General features: G+C 45.0%; 1 protein-coding gene across 1 annotated transcript in view; it reads right to left on the bottom strand.

Moving 5' to 3' along the window:
* Positions 1-25,705, bottom strand: part of LOC116984419 (mucin-6-like) — a 126,043-nt gene that overhangs the window by 82,182 nt on the left and 18,156 nt on the right. Inside the window, exons 5-8 of the mRNA XM_033038571.1 lie at positions 14,895-15,102; positions 6,892-7,014; positions 6,010-6,130; positions 4,670-4,808 (exon numbers count right to left, since the gene is read on the bottom strand). Of these exons, the coding sequence (XP_032894462.1) occupies positions 4,670-4,808; positions 6,010-6,130; positions 6,892-7,014; positions 14,895-15,102 (591 nt within the window). The remainder of the gene's footprint in view (positions 1-4,669; positions 4,809-6,009; positions 6,131-6,891; positions 7,015-14,894; positions 15,103-25,705) is intronic.

The raw sequence follows: 25,705 nt of genomic DNA, 5'->3' as shown, positions 1-25,705 counted from the left end.
ACGTAGGAGTGACAGGGTCACTAAACCCCCAGTAAGGTGGTCCCCATCCCTAATTAAACCTAGGGCTAGGGCCGGCCACAGGAGGGCCGGGAAGGAGAGTGGCCGAAACAGGGCACTACGGAGTGCGGCTGGAGGGAGCCCAGTCTCCACAGGGAACGTAGGGGTAACTCAAAACCCCGTAGTGCAAAGGGAGGTGAGGGGCAGTCAGGCCCCTCGACAGGAGGAGTTCTGGCCTGCACGGGAGGGCCCACCAGAGGGGTGGCCCCAGCGTGACGGGGACCAGTTATGAGTTGGCCACCCGGAGACGGGTGGCGTTGTATATAGCATTGGTTTGCGTGTAAGTAGATGTAGTTAGCGTAATTAGATATAAGGTTTTGTAAATTGTACAGGGGAGTACAGGGACAGACAGTACGGGATCAAAGGGATGTGCTGTGGAAAAGTAGACCACAACAGACAAAACAAAACCCCAAATGCCATTTTAGGCGGATAGCTTTGTGGAGGCAAGGAGGCGTTTTGCTTTGTTTTCCAGATAAGTAGCCCCGCCGTATGGATGATGGCAACGATGTGCCTCCGGATGTGCGCGGCGCGTCGCGGGGTCACGGAGGAGTCCATCGGATTTGACTGAAGTGCGGTTACCCGCATGGTGCCCCCGCGAGACGGAATTAAAAGACATGTTCCAGAAATTCCACAACCTGGATTTTGGGGACATAGACATAGAAGAGATGTACCGCGGGGGAGGGGATTTCACTTTGGGGTCCGGTAGGCAAAGACGAGGGGTGGTTAATGACGGGTTTACAGCATTTAACACGGGGACATCTATTATTAATAGCATGGACAACGTAGAACTGGCCTTGCAGATCAATCAGTTGAAGGGCCAGTTAAGAAAGGTTCTGGGGGAGGAAAATGCGGTGGTAGGATCGGGACTGCACGAAGAGGTGGCAATGACTCTACATCTAAAAGAAATCATAGCACAATTGGAGACACATGCAAAAACGATAAACGCTTTGATTAAAGAGGACCGGAATGCGTCCGATCAGGCTGCACAGAATGAGGTGTGTGGGCTGTATGGTGCGTGGTTGTTGGGGGAGGGGAGGAGCAACCTGGAAGACCTGAGGCAAGGTCGGGTCCCCTCCTGGATAAGCAACCAGCACCTAGCAGCGCTATACCCTTATAACAGCACTTTGAGTCCTTGTCAGCTTCGTGTGGCCTCCGAGGCCTACCCGGTACCGGTGGATTGCGGAAAATCCAATCACACCATAATGGGAGTGGTCGTACGAATCCCGGTAATGGGAACCTCGGCACGACCAGCTCCTCTGTACCGAGTGGAGAACGTGGGAGTTGTTCGTGGGGGGGTGCATATTCGCTACGGGAAGGTCCCGCCCTATGTCATAGTGAGGGAGCAAGCTGTGACAGGCATTGACCTTTTGGGTTGTCGGAGCCGGGGAGCACAGGTAATCCTGTGTCCCCAGCACATGGGCGCTGAGGCTAGGCCTCAGTGTGGGTTCAGGACTGTTGGGGCACAGCCTATAAACTGCACCATGGAGGCGATGGCGGCAGACCATGTCCCTCCACAGGTGGCGTATATAGGCAGTGGGACGTACTGTGTCACCACAAGTGCCCAGCGGTATCAGCACGGATCACAGCTGTGGTGCCCGATACCGCACAGCAGCTTCTGCTTTAAACCCAGGGCAGAAGTCCATGTGGCACAGCAGCGAATATTACCCATCCCGGAACCTTCTTCGGTTCACCTCTCGGTACGAGAAAATGTAACTGACTTATTTGACTATGTTGCCCATTTTGGGTATGATATTCCCCCAGTGAACGAAAAATTAAAAGAGTTGCTGGTGGCGGTCGAGTTGTCGCACAAACACTTCTTCTCCCTGGAACAAAAGACTCTGGATATCGCCAGGGAGATCGAAGAGATCAAGTCTCCAAGTTGGTGGGACCTGGAGTCCTGGATCATAGTACCAGCATGGGTCCGCATCGTGTCCCATGTTCTGATCATCTGCCAGATGATAATTGTGGTGTATTTGCTATGCATTAATTGCAAATTTAAAAGGCGGAGGAGGATGGCCAAATTACAACGGCTGGTAAATCGAGCCGCCCGACGTCACCATAACGACACCCCATCACTGTAAAATGTCTGTACTCTAGTGCAATAGTTTTTGTACATAAGTTGTAATCCCTGCATTTTCAGGGAATGGTCGTGAGGGTACTGTATGGTTTGTGGGATTGATGTAAAGTAAAATGTGTATAGTGTAAGTTAATGTGCTTCGAGGGCCTAGTTTAGCGATTAAGGGGGCTTTCGGGGTACATAATTTCACCTTCTCACCAGGAGTGTTTACAGCTCTTGAGGCTGGAGGATTGCCCACTAACTTTGTCAATCGACACGGTCCGTGCGAGCCTGGACGTGTCGTAGGGGCATGTAAGTTATTTGGGCAAATCCTCCAAAATTATGGAAGAAATTGAATAAGCACATGGATATCTTAAAAGACAAATTTGCTGGCTGCAACGGAAAAACCCCCCCCCAATACACATCAAGAATCAAACCCGTCTGGCCTGTGGACTTGGACATCACACAACGGTGTGAACAGGGAAGGCTGAGACGGAGATAACGAGATTCTCTTGGATACACAAAGGGAGGAACCAAGCCTCAGCAGACGGTGGTAAACAGGCCAGCACAAGCACAATCACCATCGGGGATGATAACGATCAGGCTGAGGGATCATGACATCAGCAAACCCCTTATCATCGGAAGCCTATTGTTCATGCCAGATCGAAACTGGGAAACATCAAAAGAACCCCTTCTATCCAGAGGACCACCTGGGGGTTTCAAAGGAAGCTCAGGTATAAAAGCCGAAGTCAAGCCAGAACTCTCTCTCTCTTCCTGCTCTTCCTGCTCTGCTGGACAGCTCGTGGGCCTGCATCGACTTCGCTGTGAGTATCCTGGTGACCTGGTGAATTTCCCGAAATAGGAGGTTGAGGGGAGAAAGGTCAAGGGGGAGTATGCTTGCAAGTAACTTGTGTTAAAGTAAGTTTTACGACGTGCCCGATAGTTTTCGTCCATAGTTTTAGTTTAAAGCATAAGTTTAGCCACGCATTGTGTAGTGTTGGTGAGATTCGATTTCTCATTGTTTAATAAAGCCTGTAAATTTTAGACTTGCTTTGAGTCCATCTTGGTTTCTGTTTTCTCTCATCGGCACACTCTGGTCAATTCAACCTTTTATCATATCCCACCATAATTCCGAGGTCTAGAACCTAGGGGAATCCTTTTGTGGAGTAAAGGGAAACGCAAAACCCCTACACTGGGCAGGCTGGGGATGGAGCAGAGAAGGCTGAGAGGGTGGGGAAAGTAGCTGAAGAGCGAGGGTGGAGGGGGTGGATGATGAGATTATTTTTTATTGAGCAGAATTGTCCAAGATCACGATGTTCAGGTAAAGGTCCGAACATTTGGAGGAGATCTGAGGAAGAATATTTTCCATCAGAGGCTGGTGGGAACATGGAACTGATGGGGTGGTGACGAAGAGGCTCTTACAATATTTCAGTACTCAATGGAGCATTTGAAACACCTTGAAGGTTAAATGCTAGAAAATGGGATTAGTATAGTGATGGCCAGTATGGACATGGTGGGCTTCCATGTCACATGACTTGGTAGGAGAACTGATCCCGAAGGCGACTATTCAGCCATTTACAGTTTTCTTAATCATTCAGTGAGATCACGGCTATTCTGAACATGGCCTCTGCACTTTCCTGCCCATTCTCCAGAACACCTTGACTCCCCTACAGATCAAGCATCTGTCTCTTTTGGTTTTCAATGTACCCACAATTTCCCCTCCACACCTCGGAAAGGCGGAGAATTCCTGACCCACACAACAGTCTGAGCCGATGGATCCAGTTCAAGATCCCCCACAATGTGAACTAGTATTAGGTTATAATTTTTTCGTTTTAGAGATACAGTGTGGAAACAGGCCCTTCGGCCCAACGAATCCATGCTGACCAACGATCCCAACACACTTACACTCTCCTACACACACTTGGGGCAAATTTACAATTATACCAAAAGCCAATTAACCTAGAAACCTATATATCTGTGGAGTGTGGGAGGAAGCCGGAGATCATGGAGAAAGCCCATACAGGTCGCGGGGAGAACGTACTAACTCCGTACAGGCAAACACCCATAGCCAGGATCGAACCCAGGTCTCTGCGGCTGTGAGGCAGCAACTCTACCGCTGCGCCATCGTTCCGCCCACCAGATAAAGGCTTCCCTTTCTGTTTATAGTCTTGATCTAGTTTATGGCGCAGCGGTAGAGCTGCTGCCTTACAGAGCCAGAGACCCGGGTTCGATCCTGACCACGGGTGCTAACTGTACGGAGTTTGTACCGTCTCCCCATGACCTGCATGGGTTTTCTCCGGGAGCACCGGTTTCCTCCTACACACAGGTTTGTAGGTTAATTGACTTGACTTAAAATTGTTAATTGTCCCTAGTGTGTGTAGGATGGTGCTAGTATGCGGGGATCGCTGGTTGGCACGAACTCAGTGGACCAAAGGGCCTGTTTCCGCACTGTATTTCTAAACTAAATTAAACTTATTTTTTATCTACTTAAAATAGCCCAATCATGCACCAGTACTAAAATCTGTCAAGTATGAATCAATTGACGTTCTAACTTACTTTCACAAGAACAAAAGTGCAGATTGAGTGGAATCGATACTGTCTTGAATCGAACGTAGTCACAAACGAGCCGCCTTCAATGGAGCACCGTCCTGGACAAGGTAGCGTCGTACAGGTCCACTGCCCCAGAGAACATACACTGCACAGAAGCAAACAGTCAGCACTATCTTCCTTCAGGAATAATCCCACATTCATCCGATTTGACATGAATAACCCAGAACGGGATGTCAGCTGTGCAGTATGGCCCTTGCCATTGACTTCAAATAAATACCTTGCTGCAAATCTGGTGATCTGTTTTCAAGTAATGGGCCTGTCCCACTTAGGTGATTTTTTAGGCAACTACAGGCGACTAGTTGGTCGCCACATGTTCGCCGGTGGTTGCCGGGAGTAGTCTCCTCAGTCGCGCAAAAAGTCGTAGCGTCTTTCTAGTCGCCGCTTAATTTTCAACATGTTGAACATTTTTCGGCGATAGTGGGTTTGACGCCAATGAGCATAGCTTGACTTCTCCTGACATAGGTGCTGTCATAGGTTGTCACCAGGATGATGTAGGTTGTCGCCAGTTTTTCGGCGACCTGCTACGACTATGACAGTCGCTGGCAGTTGCCTAAAAAAATCGCCAAGTGGGACAGGCACATAACATTCTCTAGACCTCCAGCAACCTAGAAGCTGTTGTATTAACCAATCTGTTCAAGCAATAAGCCATCCTTGTCGCAGTACACCAGGAAACAAGTGGCACTCATTTGATTTAGAGATGTAAGTGACTGCAGATGCTGAAATCTGAAGCAAAATAAACAAATGCTGGAGGAGCTCAATGTGTCAGGCATCATTTGTAGGGGGAAATGGGCAGACAATGTTTCCTTTGGTCTGGATCTGAATTAACTTTTTAACTATTCTAAAAATACCTAATAATATTAGGAACATGCACACATGTTTAAAGAAGAATTTAAAATAGCAGAATTAAATTTACTTCTTTTCCAGCCCCACATATTTTAAATAGTTGAGGAGATTACAATGCACATTACTTAGTAACAGCTTTTTGGGGCCAGATAGTTTGCCAAATAGTAGTAATAACTTGGTTAGAAGTTCACTGACCACAGGTAACGGATCAATTGGCATTTATTTTTTCACTTGTAAGTCGGCCATTGACCATGGGCACCTCCCACTGGACATCAGTTTGGGTGAAAGATTATCAGGCACTGCCACGCATAGTTGACTTTAACATAGCTCGTGGTTTTCTGTTATACACCTAAAGACATTACTAATGGCACACTATGCACTTCCACGTGATGTTGCATATCTCAAGGTTTGTGTGAAAAAGTCGTTGCTGAGAGTGGTTTTACCAGTTCCTGCAGAGTGATGAGATCTTTTCTCCAGGACCATAGATGACCCCATTCCAGGTGCAAGGACACTTATCCAGGTGTACGCACCGATTCTTCTCGGAAACATCATCAAAAACAGTACCTGTGGGTGGTGGAGCAGACATGATTTATTCTGGAGAACAGCTACCGATTTCTGGAGACCCACGCCCATCATGGATTCATCCGCTCTGCACAATAGAACAACGATGAAAGAGGCACAAACAAGTTCTCCGGCCCATGGGTCCATGCCGACCATTAAGCACTGAAGAAGGATCTTGACTCCGAAAAGTCACCTATTCCTTCTCTCCAGAGATGCTGCCTGTCACGCTGAGTTACTCCAGCATTCTCTGTCTATCTTCAGTATTAAACACTTACACTCACTCCATTTTATTCTCCTTACTCCCTGCAGATTTTACCACTCACCAGCACACTAGCAGCGGCTTACAAAGGCCAATTAACCTACCAAATAAACACCTCTTAGGATGTGGAAGGGAACCCAAATGATGATGGGAAACTCACGCTTTCATTGAAAGAACATGCAAAATTTAGACATATGTTAAGATTCAAACCAGTTCTCTGGAGCTACAAGGCAGCAGCTCTACCAGCTATCCCACTCTGCTGATCCATCGCCTCTAATTACAAATTCCTCAGTGAAGAGAATCCATCATCCCCACAAGTTTTCTCCATGTCAAGTAGATTGATAGGGACTCATCAGAAAAAGTCATCTTCAGTGCATTATTTGTAAAACTCCACCCCTTGTGCTGAATAAACGTTAACCCTCCATCATGGAAAATTGAAGGACTGAACCTCATCTTATCTTCGGCCTGAATGAGACAATGGGACTCATCGAGCACACGGGTTTACCTTCTGGGCAAAAGCAGCCATAGGTGCCATGACTGTCGCAGGTGGAGCGTAGGTTGGAACATGTAGGGAAGCACGGTGACCCGCTCTCCACGTAGACCTGGTTCGTCGGGCACTGACGTGGGGCTAAACGAAGGAGAGATGAATGGTGAATACATTTGCAGGTAGTAATTCTGCCCCTGAATTAAGAATGCACCAGAACCTTAGCAATAGTAGGTCACACACTCTTCGAACCAGCCCTGCCAACTCAATGCGATCACATCCTCTTCTGTGCCAGTTACACATCGGGCTTAATTCCTTGATCTTTCAAATATTTATTTATTTCCACCTTAAATATATCCAATGAACTGGCCTCCACCACGCACAGAGATTTCCAGAGATTCACCAATGTCTTGGAGAAGAAATTATAATGCTCCTTAGTTGTAAATGACTGCCTTATGTTTTGTAACTGTCCCCTTGTTTGTGACTTTACCATGAGTGAAAACATCTCAACACTTCCCTGTCAAGTCGCCTTAGGGTCTTTTAGGTGTGAATAAGGTCAACCCTCATTCCTCTGAACCCCAGGGAATAAAAACCCAAGTCATTTTATATTCTATCCCTGGAATTAGCCTGGTGAATCTTCTTTATTCTGCTCCCCCCAAACTGCAATATCCTTTTCAGGGAAGGTGCTCACAGTATTCCAGGTGCAGCCTCACCAACACCTTGTACAACTGGAACAAAACCTCCCTATACTTAAACTCCAACCCATTAGAAGCAAAGCTCAAAATGTTGTTTGCTTTCGTACTTATTGGTTGGACCTGCCTGATAATATTTTGAGATTCATGCACTAGAACATCTAGATCTCTCTGAACTTCAGTTATTAGTAGTCTCTCTCAAATTAAATAATAACTCACATCTTAATTCTCTCACGCTTCCCCACATTAAATTTAATTTTCACCCATTTACTCAGTCTATCTATATCCTTTTGCAGAATCACAATGTCCTCGTCACAACCTGCCTTTCCAATTATTTTCGTATCATCCATTTTGTTCCCTCCTCCAGATCATTGATGTAAATAGTAAACAATTGATAGCCAAGAACTGGTCTTCGGGTACTCTACTAGTTACATCCCTCCAGCCTGAAAATGGTCCATTTATTCAAAAAGGTGTTTTTTAATGAGACAACCAGTTTCAATCCATTTTAACACATTTCTTGAAATATCATGAGCTCTTAGTTTATGCAACAACAGAGTGCAGAAAAGGGTTATCAGAATAATGCAGGAATAAAGGGCATTAGTGATAAGTGTTGGAAGGAACTGCAGTTTGTTGGTTAAACCGAAGATAGACACAAAACGTCACCTATTCCTGTTCTCCAGCGAAACGTCACCTATTCCATTTCTCCAGTCTGCAGAAGGGTCTTGAGCCGAAACGTCACCTGTTCCTTTTCTCCAGGAGTCTGAAGGGTCTCGGCCCGAAACGTCACCATTCCTTTTCTCCAAAGATGCTGTCTGTCCCGCTGATTTACTCCAGTATTTTGCGTCTATCTTCGCATTAGTGATAAGGTTGGGCAAACTTGGGTTGGCATCTCTGGAGCATTGGAGGCTGAGGGCAGCCCTGATAAAGTATATAAAATTAGGTGAGGTATTGATAGGGTAGACAATCAGAACCTTTTTCCCCAGGTTGAAAATATCAAAGACTTGAGGATATAGCTCTTAGGTGAGAGGAACAAAGTTTAAAGAAGATGTGCAGGGCATGTTCTATATTTTAGTTTAGTTTTAGTTTAGTTTAGAGATACAGCGCGGAAAAAGGCCCTTCGGCCCACCGGGTCCGCACTGACCAGCGATCCCCGCTATCGTGGATCCCTCTAGGGATAATTTACATTTATGCCAAGGCAATTAACCTACAAACCTGTACGTCTTTGGAGTGTGGGAGGAAACCGAAGATCTCAGAGAAAACCCACACAGGTCACGGGGAGAATGTACAAAAACTCCGTACAGACAGCACCCATAGTCGGGATCGAACCCGGGTCTCCGGCACTGCATTTGCTGTAAGGCAGCAACTCCACTGCTGTGCCACCGTGCAGCCCTATGCAGAGTTGTGGGTGCTTGGAACACCTGGGATGGTGGTGGGGTGTTCGCGGGGTGACGCCTGTATGGTCGTCAGTAGTCGCCCAAAGAGTCGTACCTTTTTCTGGTCGCCACTGGATTTTCAACAAGTTGAAAATTTTCGGCGACCTGCTGCGACTATGACGGGTGCCGGCAGTCGCTGAAAAAATCGCGTAAGTGGGACAGGCCCTGAAGTGGCCTGTTTTGATGATTCCGGTGGTTGAAGTCAAGATGTGGTATTGCAAGGAAGGGAACTAAGGTATGGCTCCAGGAGGGGTCATGGGTCCTCCTTCAAAAGGCTCTTATTTCATCAGTGACCTCAACAGATCAAGAATAAAGCAGCAAGTTCACAGTACTGTTCACAGCAAGTTCACAGACTGGAAGCCAATGACCCCAACATCTGGGTAATGCCCTCTTCTCGCTGTCAATGTCAGGCAGAAGGTGCAGGTCCCACACCACTCAGGAACAGCTACATTCCTACAATCATCCAGTTCTTGAATTGGCCTGCACAACCCTAATCAGACCTCAGCAAGGTACAGATACTACTTACACTACCATGGATTTGTTTTCCAATTGTGTATTGGATTTTTTTTGTGCATTTTTTATTTTCATTGTCTTGTAAAATCAATGTGTAATCTCCATATAACTTATGTATAATTAATATTTTTGTGTTAGAGTCATAGTCATAGCTATGGCTGCTTTTGCCCAGAAGGTAAACAGCGTGGAAACAGGTCCTTCAGTCCAACTTGCCCACACCGGTCAACAATGTCCCAGCTACACTAGTCCCACCTCCCAGAGCTTGGTCCATATCCCGCCAAACTTGTCCTATCCATGTACCTGTCTGTCTCTTAAACGATTGGATAGTCCCAGCCGCAACTACCTCCTCTGAAGAAGGGTTTCGGCCCGAAGCGTCGCCTATTTCCTTCGCTCCATAGATGCTGCTGCACCCGCTGAGTTTCCCCAGCAATTTTGTGTACCTCCTCTGACAGCTTGTTCCATACGCCCACCACCCTTTGATGTTTGAGTCTGTGTGTCTGTGAAGCCAGATTTGCATTGTACTTGTACATTGTTGCATATGGCAATAACCACTACTTGACCACATTGTGTGTTGCTCTTCCAAGTTAAAGGCTGAGCCTGTGTCTGGCCCTTATGCAAATGATACCAAATGAGCCATGAAGCATATTTTACTGACCATGTGATTTCATGGAAATTGCTCATTGTACTAATGTACAATGATGTAGTTATGTGGTAGGCAGTCTCTTCATCCGCAGTATGCTTGGCAAAACACCTCACTGTGTGCCTGTTAGTGCCAAGGTTCTTAGATTCTCTCTCAGACTGCGATAACGTTGACCTCCACTGAAATCGGGCCACCCGGGGCGGCGACTGCGGGTGCTAGGAAGGCCTCGACCACGAGTGAACATCTGGGAAGAACGGAGGGGAGGCTGGCTGGACTATGGTGCCTTCCTCACCTTGGTGCCACTGTGTTATGTTGTGTCGTGGACTTTCAGTGTTTGTGCTTTTTTTTAAATTCTATTTTATTTTTAATATGTTTTATTATTTATTATTATTTATTTATTTTTAATTTTATGATACTGCCTGTAAGGGAAATTCATTTCGTTGTCTCTAACTGAGACAATGACAATAAATTTGAATACAATACAATACAATACAATACCAAAGATGATTTCCCATGTTATGAGAGATTTAATGTAAATCACAACATTCCTATCGCCATAAAGATTTGATGAAGTCCCTTCCCATTCATTTACAGACAGTTTTTTTTAAAGAATCATTTCACTGCCATTGCACAAATCCAACTATTCACTTCCTGTCCTAGAAAATGCAATCCCCCAAACATTTTGAAATTTATTTTCAACAGTGAAGGCAAAAAATATTGTCAAAGGGTCTCGACCCGAAACGTCACCCATTCCTTCTCTCCAGAGATGCTGCCTGCCTCGCTGAGCTACTCCAGCATTTTGTGTCTATCTTCCCTCTAGTCTTTGACATGTCTTGTACCTGACTCGCTTTTTTAACTCTTCACTCATTCTTGTCAAATGATTCAGCAGTTAATGGCAGATGGTTTAATTTGAACAAGTGTGAAGTATGACACCTTGGCGGGCCAAATGTAAGAGGGAAGTATACAGTAAATGGCAGGGTTCTTGGGAGCATTAATGTGTAGGGATTATGGTTGCAAGTCCACAGCTCCCCAAAAGTGGCCAAACCAGTAGATAGAGTGGTAACAAATGTGTATGGCATGCTTGCCTTCATTGGCATTGCATATAAAAATCAACAAGTCATGTTACAGCCATATAAAATAAGGGCACATTTGGAGTATTATATGCAGTTCTGGTTGCCCAACTGCAGGAAGGATATGGAGCCATTGGACAGGGTGCAGAACACTGCCTGGATGTTGCCTAGTACTCTCTAACCTAAGATGTTGCCTGAATCAGAGAGTACTACATGTAAGGAGAGGTTGGAGAAAGTTAGGTTATTTTCTCTGAAACATCAGAGGCTGAGTGGTGACATGATAATTGAATATAAAGTTATAACAGGCATAGATAGGGCAGACAGTCAGTCTCTTTTTCCTGGGGTAAAAATGCAAATGCAAGAGGACATAGGTTTAAGGTGAGAGGGGGAAAGTTTAAAGGATTTACGTTGTTTATTTTACACAGAGAAAGGTAGGTGCCTGAAACTTGCTGCCTGGGGAAATGGTTAAACAGCTATGATAGAGACATGTGAATGACATGTTGACAGACACATGATCATGCAAGGAATAGACAGATATGGATCCTGTGTCAGCAAATGGGATGCGCAGACAGATGAGATTAGTTTATCTTAGCATCGTGTTCAGCACGGATATTATGGGATGAAGAGCTTGTTATTATGCTGTACTGTTCCATAGTTCAGAGATGCAGCAAGGAAACAGGCCCTTCGGCCCACCGAGTCCATGCTAACCATCCATCCCTGCACACTAACAATATCCTACACACACTAGGGACAATTTTACATTTATACCAAGCCATTAACCTACAAACCTGTATGTCTTTGGAGTGTGGAAAGAAACCGAAGATCTCAGCGAAAATCCATGCAGGTCACAGGGAGAATGCACAACTCCGTACAGCCATGCACCCGTAGTCAGGATCAAACCTGGGTCTCTGGCGCTGTAAGGCAGTAGCTCTACCACTACGCCACCGTGCCGCCTATGATGTTCTATATGTTATGTAAAGTACCAGCAGCACCAACCCAGCAACAGTGCTAATGACACCAACATCATTCATCATATTGACAACCACAACAGTATTGCAGCAGCAACAGAAAGGTAATGATACAGCATTGTGGCTCTCACATTTTCAAAGCAACCTCAAGTGCTTAATAAAGAAACTGAGCTAAAGGAAAATAATGGGGTCAGTGGGAGCAGCTAACGGGTAAGTCTTCAATTGAGTTTTGACAGAGAAGGCAAAACTGTAGGAGAGAGAACCTTTAGTACTGGTGGACAACTGTAGAATCAGAGGTGCCATAGACAATGAGAAGAGCAGAGATAAAATATATTTCTCTGGATGGGCAACAGACTTATGATATACTGGGAGATAATAAAGGAATTTGAAGAGCCCAGGAAACCCTTGCATTTATGTTTTTTTGTGCAAGCAACATTTAGCCAGAGAGACTTCCAACATTTACGTTTTGGCAGTAAATCTATCAGGTTCAAGATTGTCCCGTCACTTGTCCAGTAGCTCATAAAAATATGATTTACAACAAACCTTCTGCTGGCAGTAGTTTACAGGGTTATGGTGACATTATATTTGCTTCCAAACAATTAATATTTTCCAGATAGACTTGGAGCTAATTCATCAACGATAGAAATTGTTCAAAGTTAGTGGAGCTTGAACTGGTGACCCCATCGTGCTCTTTCTATCAGGTCACTTTTATATAACGGGCTAACGCATTTTATTACTTTGCTTAATGATGTTCTGTGTCGGTATATTAGTTTAGAAATTTCTTAAAAAGAACATGAAAACAAACAACAGCTCCTGAAAACAACAGACTACATTGTAACAGACATTGATATCAAAGCTGTTGTGCTTCATGGGCTGCAGATGTAATGTCATTGGTGTTCTTTTTGCATTTTACAATAATAACACAAAAAATAATAAAATGAAAAAGATGATGTTCAGCGGGTAAGGCGTAATCTGCGGAGAGTAGGATTAACATTTGGAAGGAGTTTTCATCAGTAATGGAAAAAGTTATGAGAAAAAAAACGTTTCAAGTTGCAATGATGAATGAGGGTTGGACCTGGCACAACCCTAGTTCTACCAGTGACAGAATACTGCAGATCACCTCTCAAATTACCATGCACTTATTTTCTAACCCGATTTGGAATATTTTCATATTTTTGCAGTTTTTTCTCTTCACCGTCTTGCAGAATTTAAGTATAATTTATGAATTTGTGTGAGTCTATATGCCAGTGAAGCTGCTGTAAGGAAGATTTTCATTGTACTGTACCAGTATCTCACCATACTTGTGCATATGACAGTAAATTTGACTTGACTTATAAAATGGGGGAACCGCTTTGAAATTTACCGAAGAGTGAATGGCCTGGATAGAGTGAATTTGGGGAGGATGTTTCCACAAGTGGGAGATTCTAGGACCAGAGTCCAGAGCCTCAGAATAAAAGGACGTACCTTTAGAAAGGAGATGAGAAGGAATTTCTTTAGTCAGAGGGTGGTGAATTTGTGGAATTCATTGCCACAGATGGCTGTGGAGGCCAAGTCAATGGATATTTTTATGGCGCAGATTGTCTGATTTTAGATTAGTAAGGTTGTCAGGGGTTTGGTGAGAAAGCAGGAGAATGGGGTTGAGAGGGAAAGATAGATCAGCCATGAATGGCAAAGTAGACTTGATGGGCCGAATGGCCTAATTCTGCTTCTAGAACTTATGAACATGAACTTATGAACATAGTTTAATGTGAGGGAGAAAGTTTTAATAGGAACATAGAAACATAGAAAATAGGTGCAGGTGTAGGCCATTCGGCCTTTCGAGCCAGCACCGCCATTCAATATGATCATGACTGATCATCCAAAATCAGTATCCCATTCCTACTTTATCCCCATATCCCTTGATTCCATTAGCCCGAAGAGTTATATCTAACTCTCTCTTGAAAATATCCAGCGAATTGGCATCCACCGCCTTCTGTGGCAGAGAATTATACAGATTCACAACTCTCTGGGTGAAAAAGATTTTCCTCATCTCAGTCCTAAATGGCCTAGCCCTCATTCTTAAACCATGACCTTGGTTATGGACATCTCCCAACATTGGGAACATTTTTCATGCATCTAGCCTGTTCAATCCCTTAAGAATTGTATATGTTTCTATAAGATCCCCTCTCATCCTAAATTCCAGTGAATATAAGTCCAGTCGATCCATCCTTTCATCATATGTCAGAACCGCCATCCCGGGAATTAACTGGTGAACCTACGCTGCATTCCCTCAATAGCAAGAATCTGAGGGGCAACCTTTTTTACACACAGGATAGTGGGTGTATGGAACGAACTGCCAGAGAAGGTAGTTGAGACAGGTACTATTGCAACGTTTAAGAAATATTTAGACAGGTACATGGATAGAATAGGTTTAGAGGGAAGGGCCTGTTTCCACACTGAAATATCAAAAAAATATTTGTGAACATCTAGCAATAAGAATCTTTGTCAGTCTGTCTCCATTTGCATGTGATAGGATGAATTGTGAATCAATGTCCGTACGCCATGTATGTTGACTCATCTTGTGGATATGTGTGGGCAGAGAAACAAGCCTTGTTATTGGGACTGAAGGACCCAGCATGGATGTAGATTAATGAGATGTAAGAGCAAAGAGAACAAAGGTATTGCTGGGTTGCCATTAATACAACAAATATACTTGCAATGGGACTTACGGCACAGCTGTTCATTTCTCCAATTGTGGACAGGTTGCAGTAGCCTTGAACACTCCCGTGCGTACTCTGAGAATGTGTCACAAGCACAGCTTACGTCTTGCTCCCTGGAGCACTGGGGCAGGTCTTGGATGCATCTCTGAATGTAACTCGATTCTGGTACCGTGCAGTTTGGTGCCACACTATCCATCAAAGACGTACAGATAGCCAGCTAAAAAGTGAAAGCAACAGGATCAAGTATTACTGATGTTCTCTGGTTTGCCCAGAATAATTGTGGTTACATTACACTTTTCACAGTTAGTTCTTCAGACTATCCAGGACACAAAATCAGAAATCTAGCTAATAATACCACTCTGTGGCCCACACGATGATGGCCACAGTAAATAACACAAAACCTTGAAGTTCCACTTACCCTCACAAACAAGAATATGCCAATAGTCAGAATAGTTTCCCCCGTTAAGTTCATTTCCTGTAAGTCTTCCTTTATATTTCTACCACTGAGCTTTACGTCTTGCAATAGTATCAAAATTGTTCAGGTATGACGGTGCGGATTCGGTGGGCTAGGTACGGACTCGGTACGGACTCGGTAGTCTCGGTGCGGACTCGGTGGGCTCGGTGCAGACTCGGTAATTTTGCTGCAGATTCGGTGCGGACTCGGTGGGCTTGGTGCAGACTCGGTGGGCTCGATGCAGACTCGGTGCGGACTCGGTTTGGGCTCGGTGGCCTAGGTGCAGATTCGGTGGGCCAAAGGGCCTGATTCCATGCTGTATCTCAAAACTAAACTAAAGTCAGGAAATTGTAACAATTCAAATAATCATCTGAGTGTTTATTTCACCTTACTCTCCATTACTGCGCAGTAAGAGGCAACGTACACAAATAACGCAGGTCTTTAAATAAAGAAGCCTATATTAAAGTATTTCTGGTGTGTCACGGTGTTTTAATATAATTTCTGGAAGGCAGTATTGCAAAGATTATTAACTACTATAAGATGTATTAACACGTGTGAGACTGAGAAGTAAAGCAATAAGCCTGAAGAAGGGGAGGCTCGGTAGCTCAGCAGTAGAGTTGCTGCCTTACAGCACCAGAGATCCGGACCATGGGGCTGTCTGTATGGAGCTTGTACATTCTCCCCGTGACCTGCATGGGTTTTCTCCAGTGCTCCGGTTTCCTCCTACACTTCATATTTGTAGGGAGAGAGAGAGAGAGAGAGAGAGAGAGAGAAAGAGATAGAGAGACAGAGAGACAATTTGATGCTGCTTTGACAAGTTGGTTTCGGCTTGACTTACAATTTTTATCTTTAAGTTTTATTGTACGTGTAAGATCGGATAATTATAGTGCCATTGAATAGCAGTTAGTTAGGACCAATTGTAGAAAATTATTCTTTCTTTCTCTTTAAAGGAGAACATAGGGACAGTACAGAACTAAATATTTGCCTCTTTGAGTTTGCTCCACCATTCATCAAGTTTATGAGCGATATTCGACTTCTGCACCATTTCCTTGTCACTATCCCCACATCCTTTATTTGACTCAAATCCAGAAATGCATCAATCACTGATTTGAATGACACGGCCTCCACAACCCTCAGGTAGTCTCCACCCTCTGAAGGAAGACATTTCAGTCATGAATTGTTTTCCCCCTTTTCTGATGTTTTAATAGTAAGATTAAACGAGAACTTACCAGTTTGAAGTTTGATCTTTATTTTATGAGGAGTATGTGAGTACGTGAAGAAGACCCCGTCCAGCCGCACACGCATCAATCTTCAAAGCAGCGGTGTGAAATCACAGGAAACAAATGAAGTCTAATAGTAAGACCAATAATCTAGAACTACCAGATGACCTTTGTGAGAGAGGGTTGGGAGTGGAGGGCACGTACTCACCAACGTAACTCCTCATAAAATAAAGATCAAACTTCAAACTGGTAAGTTCTCATTTAATCTTACTATTTTACTTCGGAGTCACGTGAGTGACTACGTGAAGATTTCAAAGCTCTGTGATTTCATGCCGTAGATTCAAATCCAGGCGTCTCACTGCACTGATTGACTCAGAATGAGTAAAATAATCAACAATGCATAAACCATAACATTGATGCAAACAGTTAACGGTTTATTTATAAAGAAAAACAATAGCAAACCCTTCTGTCCCAGGGGGAAACTTATAAAACTTAATTCAAAACAGAATGGCCAAATACACCTGGTTCGGCAATCGACTTATGATAGTATTTGTGAAACATCCGTTCACTTGATCATCCTGCGGCCGCGAGGATATGGTCTATGGGGACGTCCATTTCCCTGGCCAATGATGTTGATGCCGCCCTGGTGGAATGAGATTTAAAATTGTCAGTGTCATTACCTGCATAAACCAGCACCTGCTTCAGCCACCTTGAAATAGTCTGAACCAACACCTTCTTATGCGGTTTCTTATGGCTGATAAACAATGCTGATTCTGCACCTCTTAAGGTTCTGGTGGCTTCGATGTAACATCGCAAATGTGACACCACACATAGGCGTGGATCCGTAGAATATGCTGAAAAAATCAACTTACACCCCGTCACCCCAGGTCTGCTCTGCTTGAGCAAATCATAGACATAGAACGTAATGGCATCTGCAGATACTTCCATCCTGTCTATTCGCAGCTTCTGCAATGTCTGCACCCGTTGTGCTGAAACCAGTGCCATGAGCATGACTACCTTCATGGTGACTTTGGCCAAAGACAGAGCTGAAACAGGAGTCCACTGACGAAGGAACATAAGCACATCCCTTACATTCCAGATTACTGTATACCTGGGTCTAGGAGGCTTGGAATTGAAAATTCCCTTCATAAACCTAGAGACCAAAGGGTGTGACCCTACAGGATATTGTTCTGATTCCCTCCATAAATATGAAGAGAGCGCACTTCTGTCGGTATTGATCGCACTATAGCTTAACTTAAGATCGAAATAGAGAGTTGACAGAAACTCTAACACGTCTGGGATGTCTGCCGTGTGGTATGAAATATTCTGCCTTAAGGAGAACACCTCCCATTTTCCTATATAAGAAATGTACTGCTTTTGGTTTCTATTCCTCCAGGCCGCCGCAATAACATCCACAGTGCGATCGGATAGTCCTCTTCCGAGATATGGCCTTCTTAGAATCTGCAAATCAACAGATCAATACGATCATGTAAAGGATGTTGATCACCAGTTACAGGGTGCACCAGAAGATTTCTCTGTTTGGGAACAATCATAAGGGGCTGTGTGATAATCTACCTAATGCGAGGAAACCATGGCTGCTTAGGCCAGTCGGGTACCACCAATACTCCTGAAGCGGAGTCCTGTTTGATTTTCTGTAGACACCGACTGATGAGGCAAAATGGAGGAAATGCATACAAAAACATTCCACCCCAATGCAGCGAGAAAGCATCCACCACTACCACCCCAGGATCTGATTCCCATGAAACATATTTAGGTAACTGGTGGTTTAGTCTGGATGCAAACAAATCGATATCTGGCATTCCGAACCGAGCAACAACATAATTAAATATCTCATGATTCAACATCCATTATGTGTTGTCATTGAATTTGCGTGACCTTATGTCTGCCACTATGTTGAATCTACCTGGTAGGTAGATTGCCGAAAGCCAAATGTTTCTGGTAATACACCAGCTCCAAATCAGATTTGTCAATCTATCACAAGATTCCGACTTGATTCCACCCATATGATTAACATACGCTACTGCCGTAGTGTTGTCAATCTGAACCTGAACATGCAAGTTATTCATAGTAGAGCAATAAGCTTTAAGTGTTCGCAAAAGCCCATAAAATGTTCGCAAAAGCTCTAAATAATTTATCCCTCGTGCTTGCAGCAAAGGTTCCTCCTCCATATTCCATCTGCCTCCGCAGCTGGAAATAGTATCAGTAGCGCCCCAACCTAGAGCACTGACATCAGTTTGCAGGACAATGGAAGGTGGTTCAACCAAAATATTTCTGGAAGCTCTTGAGACATTCATGATCCACCATTGTATTTCAGTAATGGCTGCAACTGGCAATTGCATGGGCCTGTCAAAATGCCCTGAATGTATCCTCAATGCCTGTACCTTTGCTCGCTGCAATTGCTGATAATGCAGAGGTCCAAACTGTACAGCCGGGAATGAAGCTATTAATTTGCCAAGCAAGCTGGCCACCTGCCTAATTGAAGGTTGTTGCTGTGTAAGGAGCTTAATACAACCTTCAATTAACTGCAGCCTTTTATCCTGGGCAGAGTCACTAACATGTGATCTGAGTTAATAGTAAAACCCAAGTAATCAATAACTGTGTCTGGTGTTAATTTGGATTTATCTGGATGAATGATAAACCCCAATCTCTCTAAAGTGAGCTTAACAACTGACACTGATGCTTCAGCTGTAGCCCGAGTGTCCATCACAATCAAAATATCGTCCAAATAGGCCATTACCAATATGACCCTGAGCTCTAAGTAGTGCGAGGACTGGTTTTAACAATTTGGTAAACAATCTAGGAGCAGAGGTTAAACCATTAGGCAGTGCTTTAAATTGCCATTATTGACTCATCCAGCTAAATTGCAAATATCTCCGATCATCACCATGCACAGCCAGAGTAATATGCACCTTGAAGATCTATGCTAGCTACAGTATATAACATTTACTGGAAATCAGCTATTTATCATTAGCAAAACTCTCAATTTTTAAATGTTTATACTGTACAAAGGGGTTAAGGCTCGTCAGGTCGAGAATGATTCTACACCCTCATTCCTTTTTTGCTCTAGGAAAAATACTTGACACAAATTGGTGGAGTTGGCGAACTGACTTCTCAATTACCCCTTTTTTGCACAATTTTTCAAGTTCTGCCTGAATCTCCATATTCTCTTCTTGTGAGAAAATACGTGTCTGGCTTGGAACATGCTGAGTGGGTGCACACAAATTGGGGTAGAATTCAATTTTAAACCCTACTATACTGCACAGTATAAACGCCTCAGATGTTATCTCATGCCACTCTTTTAGGAAGAAGTGTAACCTCCCTCCAACTTGTAAATGTGTTTCACTTAATATGTTTCTATCAGGACCAGACCCACCTACCTCCGAGGTTACCAGTGGAAAATGTTTTCCCCTGCTCCTAGTGGAAACACTGAATCCTCCACGTGCCCCAGGAGCAGTGCGCCAGTGACGAATATTCGGGGAAGACCGACTTGTCACTTCACCGGCCCCAGTCACCGCACGTCGGTTGGGAAACTGCCTTCGAACTGCTCTGCCGACCACCGATGGTTTCATCATCCCCACAGTTTTCGCCTCTTCGTTAAGATCTTTCACTCTTTTGGCGAGGTCCTCTCCAAAGAGCAGATTTGGCAATTGAATGTTAGTAGGTTTACAGAGCGCCGCAAACTTGGGGTGAATGGTAGGCCTTATGGCACTTTTACGTAGACAGTTTATCTCAAAGTGCGCACTACACATGAGTGCTAGGGCATCCTGCTGGGATACAGACAGGTGACCCTCATCCACCCCTCTGGCGAATGCCGTTATGCCTGATGCGAGCAGCCTCAGTACCCGCTGTAACTTCACCTCCTGTGCACGGACCCCAATGCCCATATACCCCATATGACATTGTTGACTGCTGGGACTCCCAAAAGTGCACAATTTTGCGGGGTTTCGTATTTTGTGGCTGTCTCGTCCATCGTCAGCTCTTGCAGCTGATGGGAGAGCAGATAATTTATAGTCATCGGCAATTCATCTCCCAATGGTTCCCCAGACTCTCTGGGAACGGCAAACCTTTGTGCCAGGCACGGTATTGCAGGCTCTTCTCTTGGGCTCTGGTCACCCTCTGATTCGGCGTCAGAATCTTGCTGACCCGTGAAACAATCCCCCCCGTAGTGGGGGCGATGGGGCAGCCCTGTTCCAGGCGCTGCCAGCGCGAGCTCTCCCGTAGGCTCACGCATAAGCAGCCCTATTTCAGGCGCCGCTGGCGCGGGCTCTTCTGTAGGCCAGCGCGGACTCCACTCCTCCTCCTGGAGTGGGTCCTGACAAATCATCTTTTGCATAAGGAGCTCTATGTTTGAGATACGAGCAGACATAATATCTGACTCAGGAGGGGAACCCTCCGGGCCCGACTCCCCAGAGTCCACGGGCCGAGCAGACTTTTTACTGGCCTTATGCCCCAACGGCGCAGCAACGGTACTTACAGTGACCGAGTCTGCAGTCGATGGCCTCCCTGCCACCGACTCGTTAGGCGGGCGCCCGCTTCCCGCAGTCTTCACGAGTTTTACTGGCGGCACGCCTAACCTTCCCTTTAACCACTTTCTCCATTACAGACTTGTACACTGCAACAACAAACCTATTCACACAAGAAAGCGACCTCTAGTGAAGTGAAAACACTTACCTTGAGGCTTTTTAAACTTACCGCTGGATGAGCTCTACCCCTCTCAACCGGTCGCTGCGCTATGCGTCTGACGTTATGATGTGGGACGGGGTCTTCTTCACGTAGTCACTCACGTGACTCCGAAGTAAAATTCCTATTTCTAGATCTCTCCTGCATCTCTCATTTTGCAGTTGCTTTTATCTCCCTGCATCTACCCAGTCAAGCCCTATAACATTTCATTGAGGTTATCTCCCAGTTTCCTGTGCCATAGAAAATACAGACTCAGACTCGTTCAATTAATCTAATACACTCCTCGTCTACTCAATCTCTCCTCATATCCAAAAACCAGTGTGGTAAACCTACACTGCACACCTTCTTTAGAAAGTATATCTGTTTTTTAAGTAGTCGGACCAAATTTAGACACAAAACGTTGTCACCTCAATACCAAATTTAGTTATTACAGAGGATAAAATTCTGTAGTCTGGAACACTTGGGAACTGATCGAAGGATGACAGAAATTTCCCCGTGAACCCTCCCCACCCTGAGGTAAACGTATGCCTAACCCTTAGGCATACCAGATTACTCTGCACAACAATTAACTGACCTCCTATTGTCAACCAGGAGCTTCAAGAATCAACGGGAGAGATTGCCTTGTCAGTTTCCAAAGCAAATCCCTTTGTGGCGTCCCATGGCAGCCTACAGGAAGTTATCCTTGGTAAACCGGATCAGTTCTCCGTTTTCATTTTGTGGTTTATTTTCTATCAGAAATTCTGTAAAAGCAGATATTTATTCCTTATCTTAATTTTGCCAAAACAGGGAACAATTGTCAATACAGAATGCTAACGTAGCTGCCCGAATGACTGCTCTGCAAACTACTGGTGCCAGATGCAAAACCATGGAAGCTGTTGGACTATAGAAAGCCAGATGAGAGAGTTTCACCATGTTTGGGCTGCACGGTGGTGCAGCGGTGGACTTGCTGCTTTACAGCGCTTGCAGCGCAGGAGACCCAGGTTCGATCCCGACTATGGGTGCTGTCTGTACGGCGTTTGTACGTTCTCCCCGTGACAGCGTGGGTTTTCTCTGAGATCTTCCGTTTCCTCCCTTACTCCAAAGACGTGTAGTTTTGAAGGTTAATTGGCTTGGTATAAGTGTAAATTGTCCCTGGTGTGTATGATGTACGGGAGTTGCTGTTCCTGCATTGTCCCTGGTGTGTATAATGTGCGGGAGTTGCTGTTCAGTGTGGACTCGGTGGGCCGATGAGCTTCTTTCCATGCTGTATCTCCAAACTAGACTAAATTAAAACAAACTATAAATCTTTATTCTTCTACTCAAATCCTCCTACATTACAGGCCAATGTAATAGTTGTCTTCCTAACAGCCTGCTTCACCTGTGGAGTATCTTTCAGTGACTTGGGTACAAGCACCAGATCTCTTCCAACATCAGATGCTCCTCGTATACTGCAGTGGGACAAGCAGCATCTCTGGATAGAACGAATGGGTGACTTTACTTCGCATAGAAGGAATGGGTGACGTTTGTGTCTACCCTTTTAAATCATTCTGCTCTCACCTTGAACCTATGTTCTCTAGTTATAGACTTCGTAACCCTGGGGAAAAGAGTGTGGCCATCCACCTTATCTATTTCCTTTATAAAGTCACCTCTCAGCCTGCTACCCTCCAAGGAAAACAATGTCCCATCTGATCCAGTCTCTCATCGCTCAACTCTCCAGGCTTGACTTTTGCTGCCTCTCCAGTTTAATTGCATCCTTCCTACAGCAGAGTGACCTGAATAATACACAAGACTTTGAGAGGAGTCTGAGGGATTAGATCCAGAAGCATTTGGAGAGACAGGTTTTAATTAAGGAAACTCCACATGGTTTTATGCACGGGCATTCATGTCTTATGAATCTGATTAAGTATTTTGAAGACATAGCCAAAAGGTTAATGAGGGCAAAGTCGTAGTCATTATATATTTGAACCAGCAAGGCTATTGTTCAGGTTGCATATGGTCGGCTGCTCTGGAAAGTAAGACCATAAGGGATCCAGGGAGAGAAAGAAAGTAGAGGGTGATGATAGGTTATTTTTCAGACTAGAGGCCTGTGACAGTGCTGGGCTTATTTCTGATTGTGGTTTATTTGAATGATTTGGATGAGAACGTACAAGGCATGATGAGTAAGTTGCAGACGACACTAAAGTGTTGTAGACAGCAGACAGTTATCAACAATTACATAAGGATCTTGATCAGTTGGGCAGGTGTGCTGAGGAATGGTTGATGGAGCTTAGTGCAATGGTGTTGCAATTTGGAGTCAAACTGGGGCAGGACCTTCACAGTGAATGGCAGGACCCTGGGGAGTGTCATAGAGCAGAGGGATCGTATATTGTAGGTACACAGTTCCTTGAAAGTAATATCGGAGGTAAATCGGGTGGTCAAGGAGGTTTTTGGTACATTGGTCTTCACCAGACAGGATATGTGGTGAGGCTGCATTTGGAGTATTGTGTTCAGTTTTGGTCAGCCTGCTATAGGAAGGATGTTATTAAGGTGGAAAGAGTGCAGAGAAGATTTATGGGGATGATGCCAGGACTTGGGGCCTGAGCTATGGGGAACGGTTGAGCAGGCTTGGACTTTATTCAGTGGAGTGCAGGAAGATGAGGGGTGATCTTATAGATGTGTATTATACCATGAGGGGAATAGATAGGGTAGATGCACCAAATTATTTTACCAAGAGTAAGTAATCAAGAACTAGGGGTCTTGCAGATGTACAGGTGTCCATACCTGGAACAGCGGATACAGCAGATGAGGTTGGAGGAGTTTATGGTGAGCCTCTGCCTCACCTGAAAAGACAGTCAGGGTCCTTGTTTGGAGTCAAGGGGGGAGGTATAAAGACAGATGTTGCATCTCCAGCAGTTGCTGGGGAAAGTACCTGGGGAGGGGGTGGTTTGGGTGGGAAGGGACGAGTTGACCAGGGAGTTGTCGGAAGGAACGGTCTCTGCGGAAAGTGGAAAGGGATGGAGATGGGGAGATGTGGCTAGTGATGGGATCCTGTTAGAAAATTGTGAACAATATTCCTCGATTTCCTACATGTTTGTATTTCTATTTAAAAACCTCTTGAACACCACAATGCATCTGCTTCCACTATCACGCCTGGCAAAAGATACCAAATTACCGCACCACTCTCTGTACAATAGTCTCATCTTGTGTGTGTGCGTGCATGTATGTAAGTGTGCGTGGATGAATGTTTTGTATCTTCCACAAAACACTACGCACTAGCGCTTAAATCCTTACATATTCTAACTCACATTTTTCCCGTCCATGCCGTACTCAGGATCACTAAAAATTTCATCCAATATTTCACAAGTTATTCATGATTAAAGTTAAAAAAATAAATAAATACGCTTCTGAGAGCTTTTTTCCAGCAGCTTCCAGTGATGATGTCACAATGCCATCTCACAGACGTCCAATCACAATGGATCTCATTTACAAATGACATCACAATGGGACATTGCCAACGGTAACCGCAGCTTCTCACAGAGAGCCTTTTTCCAGCAACTTCCAGTGATGATGTCACAATGCCAATCACATGGCACCAATCACATGGCACCAATCACAATGAGCTCTCTAGCTGCCGAGTGCCACAATGACATCACAATGGGACGTTGTCAACGGTAACCACAGCATAAGGAGAGATTGCCAAAGAAGCTGCCATCGAGGGAGAGAGAGGGAGAGAGCGAGAGAAAGAGAGAGAGAGGGAGAGAGAGAAAGGTGGAGAGTGTCCACAGGGTCGGTTCACGGGCTCGTCCGCCGCCTGTATTTTCTGCGGCGAGGAAGAGACCGTGTTCCATGCTTATATGGAGTGTGAGAGGCTACTGCCCCTGTACCAATATCTGAAGGGGTTGTTCCTCAAGTTCTGGTTGCATTTTAGTCCTACGATTCTAGTGTTTGGACATAAGGCAGGGAGTGGGGAGAACCGAGTGGGGGGGTGGGACTTACGTGTCGGTTTGCTCCTGGGCCTGGCCAAGATGGCCATTCGCGGGTCCAGGCAGTGGGCGGTCGATGGTCAGGCTAGAGTCGGTTGCCTGCCCCTCTTTCGGGCCTACGTCCGTGCATGTGTGTCCCTGGAGAGGGAACACGCAGTGTCCACGGGGACTCTGGAGGCCTTCCGTGGGCGCTGGTCACCGCGTGGGGTTGAGAGTATTGTAAATAATGAATGCACTGTTGTACTATAATGATTATTTGATATAGTGTAATTTCTGATTATGTTTTGATGTGTTGTATCATATGATTGTGTTGAAGAGGGATCTGTGCATTCACATTATCTAATCCCCTCATGATTTGATACATTGGCACGGTGGCGCAGCAGTAGAGTTGCTGCCTTACAGCACTTACAGCGCCAGAGAATCGGGATCTGCCTGTACCGAGTTTATATGTTCTCCCCATGACCGTGAGGGTTTTCTCCGAGATCTTCAGTTTCCTCACACACT

Source organism: Amblyraja radiata, chromosome 20 (assembly GCF_010909765.2).
Source record: "Amblyraja radiata isolate CabotCenter1 chromosome 20, sAmbRad1.1.pri, whole genome shotgun sequence".
NCBI classification, from domain to species: Eukaryota; Metazoa; Chordata; class Chondrichthyes; order Rajiformes; family Rajidae; genus Amblyraja; species Amblyraja radiata.
Note: the sequence above shows the minus strand (reverse complement) of the source record. Positions and strands in the feature narration are given on the sequence as shown.